A 10,618-nucleotide genomic window follows, 5' to 3' on the forward strand; every position below is an offset into this window, starting at 1 on the left:
GAAGCTTAAAATGCATGAATTTGCTATGATGACTTTTGGGTACCCTTCCCCTAGGATGTTTTATCAAAATAAACATTGAATAGAAAAACTTGGTAAAGTGAATTCATTGAATCAGTCAAAGCTGGAAAGTTCCAAAGGATAGTTTGCATGTGGATTCTGATGCACTTGCTGTCATCTCATGCACTTGGTTGGTTTAGTGGATTATATTAATGCATAAAAGATAGAAATGTAGTGAAAGTAAATCATCGTGATCCAAGTGCATTTTACTGCTGCTACTCTTTTCCTGCTGTCTTTATATCACTGTTTCACCTCTTTTTATTGAAATACGTTTCTGCATCTTCCAAGCAATTTCCATCCTCAATACTTTTAGTACAAAATTTAGCTGTCATTTATCTGTGGACAGGGGAGGGACCAGTAATTGTGTGGGCTTATTGTGCCACTGCAATAATAATTAATAAGTACATAATTCTGGCCCACTAACTGACTTTTTCTGTCCATTCATTGGGTAATATAAAAGTAAACTTGCTGACCACTATTGTACGGTATCACATGAAAGATATTAGAAAATTCATTCAAAGTCGGGATGAACTAATGCCCCCATACATGAATGGAATGAATGTAGTTATAGCGCTGTCATTTTATGGACTTGGGTTAATGCGTTAAAGTTAGTCGAATATTAATACGTAAAAGGTCAAAATGAAGGGGATGCAAAGCAATTCAACCCCACTGTCTTTATATCACTCTTCTAAGCAATTTCCCCCGTCTTTCTGTCAACTTCAATTATGTATTTTTATTAAAATGTGTCTCTATCTACCAGACAATTTATAGGTCAGATTCCGTCCCCTTCATACGCCTTAAACCAGAGTTCTCACCAGCTAAAAAGAAAACGCACCGAGGCAAAGGGAACTGCGTTCAACTAATAGATGGCTTTCTCTATAAGTTTAAGGCTGACATTATTAGGTTGAAGTCTAGGCATTCCCGCAGAAGTCTTGTGTTGTTAGTCACCTAGCGGTATGGAAGAGCCACAACAGAGCAAAGTGAGACTCAAGTTCAAGAGGTTTCTCTTTAATGGAGGACCATTGATGCCACAGGGCTACCGTTTGGCAACAGTTGAAGAAATCGGAAAGAATATAGACATTTCTAAAAAATGGGAACTGCCCGTGAAGAAGATTAGCCCTTTTTACGAAGAGCGTCGTGGTAAGATACGTCTTTTGGACGGATGGATGAATGATGATTGTAATGCTCTCCACGATACAGCCGATAAAGACTGTATTTGGAACGCTGTGGTTAAGGGGAAAAAGTGGGATGGAAGTGCAAAAAAATGGCAGAACTGCTCAGGTATAATGATTGACGGTAGTCTGTTTTGAGTGTTTTAAAGGTTATTTTATTCATCAAATTGAGTTGGGCAATTTTACATTTATATCATTTCTTCATCTCATGTCATGCAGTGGGTTATTGCAGATTTCTACTCATCAGATGGTAATTCGTTAAGAAAAAAACTGTATGATGGAATCAATCTTTCTCCACAGGGGATAAAAGTTGCATGGCTCCACGCTTACTATTATGAAGATGTGGAGCTGCTGTACTGGTTGTGGCGAACTTCCTCACATCCAATCCCGTCAGACTCTTTCACATCTATCGATGATAGTATTCCTTTGAGGAAAATAGTGAGGCAATTAACGTCTCCTGGGCGCGAATTGCAAATGACAGATGAGAGGGAGGAGACCGAGGCAGTTTTAAGAAATGCAAGCGACCAATCCATAGATGGCGCTGGGCTCCCATATGTGTATGGACCCACCTGGGGTGTGGCTACGGTCGAATTAGCTATAGAGATATACGGGCAGGCCTTCAAGGAAACAGCCTCTATAATCGCATTCGAAAACGCAAAATGCGTTCCCATAACCACAAAGTTATTGGCTTTATTTCCAGATCAACTGCTAAACAATATTAACAATCTTCAACTTCCCGTTGCAGAGGTTTTCGTTGAGGCAGTTAAGAGAGGATACACAGAATTAGTCAATGGTTTGTTAAATAGCGGGATTGTTGAGCTCCCAGATGCAGTCGGCGAGGAAGAAAAGACGCTGTTCCATTATGCCTTGCCTCATGGACCAGTCTTTTCGCTACTTGCAAAAACATATGACAAGTCATTTGAAGATATCATTATAAGACAGGATATACTAGGAAGGAACGTTCTTCATTGGGCAGCAAAGAGAGGTTATGACTCAGGCATCGTGGATTGTTTACCACGGCGTTTTACTTTAAGGGAGCGCCTAATTAATTCAAAGGACCACCAAAGGAGGACGCCATGGCACATTGTTGCATACAAAGGGGATATAGGAATGATGGAAAAACTACTACCTCATATTGGAAGTCGCGACTCTCCAAAAAGAATAAACTACATTCGAGCAACTGATTCCTTCGGTAAAACAGCACTTCATTTAGCAGCAAGTGAAGGCCATGCAGATTTAGTAAGGATGCTCGTAGATGAAGGGTCCTGCCTGCTCAAGGAACGTGACGGTCAGAGAAAAACAGCTTTGCACCATGCGGCTCAAGTGAAGATTCCCAAAGCAGGACGTGCCACTTGCGAAGCGCTGTTAGAGCATGCTAATCTAACTAGTTCTGAGCGCTCACTTTTGTTGTGGGCCTCTGCAACTGGGATTGGCACTGCAGACGAGATGGAAGATGTGCCTGATGATGTTAAAAACTATCTTCAAACCAAAAAGCTAGAAGACACAGAACATTTGCTACGAGCAGCGGCAGTTAATAATAATGTTGAGATGGCATGGGAGATTCTTAGTAGAGGCGCTAGTATAAAAGACATTCATGATACAGCTTGGTCAAGCAGATTGCAGTCACAAAAAGAAAAAGAGTCCGTTGAAGATGGTATGTAATGATCAAGGCCTGACCTCTATGGTTTTTACACTTTTTTTGCGTTTTTTTAACACATCTACTCATAGTTGTATTTTTTATTGGAGAGTAGTACTAAGTCAACTGGAGCATATAAAAGAGCAGGGACGAGATCAACCGAGTATGGAGGATAAACTTGGTACGAGCTGTTTGACTTACATATAAATTGTGCCCCCATGTTTTCTCCATGGGTTTTTTCCCTTAGCTTATCTAGTCCAAAATCGATATATAATGCATTTATATTTCGGAATTTATGGAGGAGATACTGTTCTTTCAAATTATTTCTAAAATTGTTGGTTTTATGAATCAAGGGTAGTCAGGAAGAATAATTCATTATCAAGATCAGATGATGTTCTATCATCTATGGTACAGATTTATACGCTTAGACTTTAAGGAGAACACAGAGACGTGTTAATATTGAAACAACTACTTTTTCTTCATTCCAATCCTATTAGTGATTCAAACACACAGGAACTATACATTAATACCTCAAACTTCCCATTTCAATTTCAGTTTTCATTTGAAATTAAAAATTTATATTTATCAATGATTTATACTTTTAACTGCATTCGCTGACAAAACCAGACAATATGCTTGAGTTGGTACAGGAAGATATGTCTTTGCCCAAGGTCTAGCTGCTCTGTTTTTAAATCGATTTATTGAATCCCCAATCACAGTGGGCATTTCTGGAGAATGGGGCATGGGAAAATCCAGTCTCATGATTCAGGTACATTAAGTGAAAATTCTATTGATAATAAATAGTTTCAATCAATTGTGATTCTCGGAAGTTGTTAGAAAACTGAAATAATAGCTTACGCATGCATTTTTGTAGACCGAAAAGATTCTATTAATTACAGCAGCTCAGCTAACATTTCCAAATCTTCTTCCACCGGAGCAATTTGTTGGAGTTAAAAAAATCTCCCTTAGTACAAGAGGCAGAAAAATATATCAACAGATTAATAGAGGGGTTCACAATTTATTAGATCTATCAAAAAATGAATCCAAAAACCAGGTATAAGTTGAATTGATTATTTGTTAAGGTATATGTTAAATTTAATAGTACAAGTTATCTATAGGTGTCTCCTAATAAGCATTTGATGACTTACATGAAACAGAATCCGCTTGCAACTCTGCTCAAGGAATATCAACATCGATATCATGATATTTATAAGGCACTCGCATGCATGGATAATAACCAGATGGTTAGTGGGAAATCACAACCGAATTTATAAAGCATGTTCAATAATTAGATATGAATTGAATCTTGATTGGTTTTGTTCTCTTGGCTCTTGTTTAGCTACAATCAAGCTCAGTATCACAACAACAAGAACAAGAACATGCAATGAGAGAAGTCCCCCGAATTTTAACAATTCGATACAATGCATGGCACTACAGAGACCAAAATGAAGCTTGGGCAGGTCTGGGAGTAACAATCAGTAAAGAAATTGAGAAAGCAATGACAAGAGCCCAATGGATGAGTACTTGCTGGAGATATACTTGGGCCAGACAAAATGTGAACATTTGGTTTCAAGTAATTTTACCTTCTCTGCTCAGCATATCTCTTGCCTTATGGGTTGTTTTGATAGTCTGGATACTACTCAAGCAAACAAAATTCCATGCTTTAATGTACGGATCCTTACCTTTAACTTTTGTAGCTAGTCTATGGGTTGTATTTAAATCAGTTATTTCTGTTGTCAAACCCGTGAGCAAACAAATGCTGGGATATGTCACCTCACCAAACCATACAGATCACCTTGGCTATCAAGAAGATGTTATTAATGACATCAATTTCTTGAAGAAAGAACTTGGAAAACAACCACATTGGTTTTTCTCTTTCATTTTAGGCCTATGGTGTGGGAACTGGTTTGGTTTATGTCCTGACAACATTGAAAATACAAGTATCCCCAAATTCATGCCAGCCTTTGGACATGACATTCGAATAGTGACCTTTGTGGATGACTTAGATAGATGCGAAGAAAAGGTCATATTACAGGTATGTATGAAGTTCAATTCATTTTCGGTCATTTAATGGGTTAAGTTAAATTCCTTTTTGGTCATTTAATGGGTTATCTTTAACATTTTTTTTTTAAATGGTCACACTATTTATTTCCTGGTTACTCAGGTGCTATCAGCAATAAATCTGGTCTTAGCTGAATGCAAAATCAATATCATACTGGGGATGGATAAAAAAATGATTGAAAGAGCAATTACAAGAAATTTCCAAGTTGCTGGCGATGATCTAGCGGAAAAGTTTATCCGTAAAATTATTCAAATCCCCTTAAGCTTGCCAGATCCCACAGATCAAGAATCAAATAGCTTTTTAGAATACCACTTAAGACATAAAATTCCACCAAAATGTAAGTTTGAAATTGAGATCACTGACATACTCATTATAGTAGCACATATAATGGTAGCACTAGGAACAGACCACAATAAATTTCATTTAATCTACCAGAAATGTTTTATAGTGCACTAATATATGGTTTGTTTGATTTACTGTATCTTTACTCCATTTCACAGATAGAGAAAAGAAGAGTGTTTCCAAAAGCCAACGTGGTCTAGTAGTGCCTCTAGAACCTCCAGCAGGTATGTAATTGAAAGTTTTGAACATCGCTACAGTTGATGTTTGCATGTATTAAAATTAATTATTTCCAACAAATTATTATTAAACATGTAGTACTAACAATATATGTAATGGTAATATTTTAGAGCTTTATTTAATAAGGTATTAAATATTATTGTTGAGATTTTGAAAAGGCGCAAATCCTTGCACATAGAAAAAAGTGAAAAAAAGCCATTAAGCATAACAGAACTACAAAGGGCAATCAAGAGAATCAACAAACAGACACAACTCCTTACAAACAACCAACCCAAAGTCAGGATGGTTTGAACCCCAATCGCTCCAATGATTTTTGCTTCATAGTGCACGAGTCTTTCAACTCTAAACTTCTCTTTTTAGCACAAGGAGGATACATAAGTTCACAAGCAGTTCAATAATTCAACCTCAAATCCTTGAAAGAGTTATCCATCTCCATATAGTTAATAGGAGCTTTCCCTCTACTTTCTACCTTTTGCGCATCCTTGGCCATATGCATTCCTCAACAACAACCAATGTTTGTTCCTTTATTTCTTTTTGCTAGATCAACTAGCAGTAATACGACCCACTTGACAACAACAATGGCATACTTCTAAAGAGTCTTCGACTTCAATCAATTGCACCCAGTCGTCATATTTGGAAGATAGGATAACCTGAGTTGGGAGTCCCTTGTTTTCCCCAAAAGCACACAAAATTGAGCAAAAAGAAAATGCTTCTTAAATTTTGTGACTGAATCAACATTAAAGTACTGCCCAAAAGTGGTTGCTATAAACAACTATAAACATAAAAACTTCCTCATCCCAGTATTCCAATGGAAGCCCTAATAGTCTAATTCACATAGGAAACTTGATGGTATCATCACTCATAGGATTAAAACTTGGAGACCATTTTTTAAGGCAAAGGCCATTCTGTCCCAGAATCCAAGGACCATCTAAAAGGATCCTTGAGCAATCATCTCAATTGGAAAGAAAATAAGAAAAAGTTATTTAGCATTGCTACAACCTGTACTTGGCCTCTTAGATTCCATTTCTGAATCATCCATCTTCTAATAACAACAATTGAGAGAGTACCTGAGCCAAGAAGTCGCCTTAGCAAAAAAAAAAAAAGGATTTGAGATGGCTATTTGCATCTTTCCTACCAACGCAAGCTGTATAGGAACAACAACATCAGACTTTACCATCAAAATCCTCACTCACAGCCTGCACAACAAAAGTAACAGACATGCTCCCATCAGAAGAAGGATAACCCCTAGGGCAATTACCTTCTCCATCAAACCCAACAACCTCATCACGGGCTCTATCAAACTCCTCCTTTGTAGCTTGCACAATAGAAGTAACAGGCCAACACTCATCAATAGAAGGGCAACCCCTAAGGGAATCACCCTCTCCATCAAACCTAACAACCTCATCACAGGCTTTAACAGGTTGCCAATGAGGACCACTTGCATCTCTCTAGGCATGATCCTCTAAAACCCTGGAAGGGCTAATAGGAGTGGCAACGGGGCTCAGAGGAAAAGTGTTTTCACTCGACTCCGTATGAATTTCGGGAGAGGGAAACAAAAATCCCCTCCTTAGAGTCCTAAATCACTCAACACAGAAGTAGCAATAACAAGCCTATTTGAAGACTCTCGCACATGTGAAACCTTCTTCTGCACATCTTGCCACAACTCCATGAGGGAGTCCTCATCATACTAATCAATCAAATCATGCCTTTGAAGGGCATTCTACTTTGCCTTTAGCCACATTACCATGAGAGAAACGTCCTCATCATCCTCAAAGGAGTTGAAAAAACACATTTGTTGATCCTCCTAACCCATCTTTGTCATCCCCTTCCTCTAATCTATCCTCTCTCTAGCTTTGTGTGGGGTAAGATATCTCTTTCCTACACTTGCTCCCACTCCCACACTCACATTCAATTCCTTTTTTGCTCTCGCTTGACTTCATTTTTTAGTTAAATGTGACCCAATCAAAAAACTTTTCCAAATTTTAGCTAGCTTAATTTGGGGGTAAGCAACCTTAATAGTTGAGGTGGTAGAGGGCAACAACCTGAGATTCGAACCTTGGTTGATGACACTATCGATAAGAAGCCTCACCATCATGGCATAAGAACTCCCTAAAACTTTTCCAAATTAAGGCTTAATTTGGGAGTAAGCAACCTCAATGGCTGACACAATAGAGAGTAATCCGACAAGGTTTGAACCTTGGTAGATGACATTTCAGACAAGAAGCCCCACCATCACACCACATGGTCTCCCCTAAGTATTATTATTATTTTTCATTTATATAAAAAATATATATTACTATCCATTTTACCTCTATTACATTCAATAATTTTCTATATATTTTTAATAATTATTAAATACATTTTATGAACAGATATAATATGCTAACAATTGAGCAGTGAATCCCCCATAAATAATGCCAGAAATGCCCCCTCAATAGATTGTATTTTGATATATAATTTGATACTTTCATTTAAATGCTTAATACTAAACTAATATAAATTGTATGTGTTACATCAACTGTTCCATTGCACAGAGATAAATGGTGCTCGAAGGGAAGCGGAAAATGATGCTAGAGTGTTAAATATACATCCATGTGATGAATTGACACGAAGGTGTAGAGGTAGATGACAAAGTGGAATTGTTTTGAAAAAATCAGTTGGAGCATGATGTTTGCATAATGATCTATTTGAATTATTAATGTTAATTGCTAAATAAACTGTTATTGGATAGGAATTGTTGAAAAAACAGTGGACTGGTTGATGAAGCTTAGACAACCATACGATGAAAGTCTTAATTCATTGAGATCTGCAGAAGGTGTAAAATTAATTAGAGAAATATTGCTGCCAAATTATACGCAAGAAGAAGCTTATCTCTTTTATGAGTTAAGGAATTTTACTACAGGAAACCAGAAACTTCCCCGAGAGTGGAAGTGCTTATTAAGCTATCACAAATTTGCATGGTATGTTCTATCCCTAATAGGAAACGTATACAGCTTACCAACATGGAAGGTGGAATTGGTTGGATGGGTATTTGTTTGTTGGCAATGGAAATATGAAATGAACCATCTAATCAAGGTAAGAAGAATAAGTAGGAGATTCTTTTCTCAAATGATTAATATCTAAAAAGCTAAATCTAATTACTGCACTTGTTCATAACACAGGTATGGTACACAATTGCTGTTGAGCAGGATAATGGTAGAAACAGAAGACGTTCACATGGGCCTTCACTTAGTGAACTTGTTACTAGCTGTATGTCTCAATTGACAAATTCAGAAGGTAATGTAAATAAAAAAGGTTTCAATAAAAACAATAAAAATGTAAATAAACAAGGTATATCCCAAAAAAATTTGTCAAAGTTACAAGAGGCATTGAAAATTCAAGATGTTTCAATGGAAGGTATTCAATTGTTTCAACAATTTCGACTTCACTGCGAAATTGACCATCTTCCATGGCCATCTAGGTGATCAACAAAAACTCTCTTTTATGGCATATCATATCCTATTATGTAACGAAAGGGCTGTAATGCATCCTCAGTCCTCACAAAACACTCATATGTTGAAGATGCATGATCAATGCACTGTTTGCAATGTGCATGATCGATGCATGTGTAATTAGTTTTTAGTTTTTTTGTGTTTTGTTTTATTTCTAGTAATGCAAATAATGCATGATAAGTGCATGAATGCATAGTTTAGTTTTAAGTTTTAGTTTGCTGTTTTTCATAATATTAAACAGCCAATTTACACCGAAGGATTGATAATTATTTTCTTTAATTTGCAGCTGTGTATGATCACTCAGTTTTGGGCAGATATTTATTTAATTTCTAACGTTAATATTTTTTCAGTGCTATATTTTGCTGTTAATCAGTCTATATGGCAGTATAGTATAAGTGTTGTTTAGTCTTTATGTTTCATAGGTGCTTTGCAGGAATTTGTTAATGTTGATTGAGAAATTTAAAATATAATATTGATTGACAAAGTGCAAGCGACCTCATTATAAATAAGAGCTGCGTAGTAGCCTAATTCCTGCCAGGACAGTGTTGTGCCAGTTAGCGAGATGGGATTGGACAAATTAGCATATCAGGTTCAAATGTATTGTTTGATATATTTTATCTATTATTGCATTCATGTGAAGAACTTGAGCTTGAAAAGGAGAATTATCTCCAACAAATATTAGTGTTCTACACTAATTTCTTCAGCATCTTAGTCAGGTCATTTCTGCAAGAGTAATAAACAATATCCACCAGAAAATATAATATCCATGCTTCTTGACAAATACAATTTGGCCAAAACTCAACAAAAAATTGCTCATTCGAACCAGATCTTTGACCTGGAAGTTTTATTTTTGATCCTTTGGTTTTTGGTGGCTGAATCCCTTGCGTGGACTTTTGACTCTTTACCAAAAATTTGACAATTTCCTTAAACTTGGACAACCAATCTATTTAACTTGTTTTCGAAGAATGACAACCCAAACTTAGGAGTTCTATGCTTAGTTTAGATTGTTTCAACATTATGCTAACAAAGATAAAGAAAAACAAATCCCTTCATTCACCAATCCTATTCGAAAAGATAAAATTAGTGTTCACTACAACCTGATGTAGCAATCAATAATGAATGGTTCATAAGATACAACACTTGCTGAAGGTTTTGCAAATGGGGTTGCAAGCTGAGTGGGTTTGACCTTGGAGGAAACTCCATGGTTAAGTGTGCTTGAGTTGGAGTAGTACTGTGATGGGTAACCTCCCAGGAAGGACCAATGCTTCACCTTTGTGAGCATCACCTAGATGCAATGAATGCTAAGTGTACCGTTCATTCTCATGAGAGAAGGGTTCATGTGAACCACTACTCATGAATCATGGGTCAATGAGTTTGACTTGAAAACTAAACAGTTGAACCCTAATAGCAATATCACAATTTGGCTTGCTGTGGAAAATGTCGCTTGCTTATCACTTGATGAGCCAAAGGGGCCCTATAATGAATGGTTAATAAGGCACAACACTTGCTGAAGGTTTTGCAAATGGAGTTGCACGCTGGGTGGGTTTAACCTTGGAGGAAACTCCATGGTTAAGTGTGCTTGCGTTGGAGTAGTATAGGGATGGGTGACCTCCCGAGAAGG

General features: G+C 37.1%; 1 protein-coding gene across 1 annotated transcript; it reads left to right on the plus strand.

The window, feature by feature from the left end:
- The first annotated feature begins 784 nt into the window (after positions 1-784).
- LOC131046435 (uncharacterized) lies at positions 785-9,276 on the plus strand. Its single transcript, XM_059217501.1, has 12 exons — positions 785-1,338; positions 1,462-2,883; positions 2,981-3,046; positions 3,516-3,634; positions 3,740-3,919; positions 4,023-4,109; positions 4,205-4,900; positions 5,030-5,264; positions 5,428-5,493; positions 8,041-8,127; positions 8,238-8,581; positions 8,668-9,276. Exons 1-12 carry the CDS (start codon positions 1,014-1,016, stop codon positions 8,968-8,970), a joined length of 3,930 nt encoding a protein of 1,309 aa, XP_059073484.1. The 5' UTR covers positions 785-1,013; the 3' UTR covers positions 8,971-9,276.
- Positions 9,277-10,618: the final 1,342 nt, after the last annotated feature.

This window comes from Cryptomeria japonica, chromosome 1, assembly GCF_030272615.1.
Source record: "Cryptomeria japonica chromosome 1, Sugi_1.0, whole genome shotgun sequence".
In the NCBI taxonomy this organism is placed as follows: domain Eukaryota; kingdom Viridiplantae; phylum Streptophyta; class Pinopsida; order Cupressales; family Cupressaceae; genus Cryptomeria; species Cryptomeria japonica.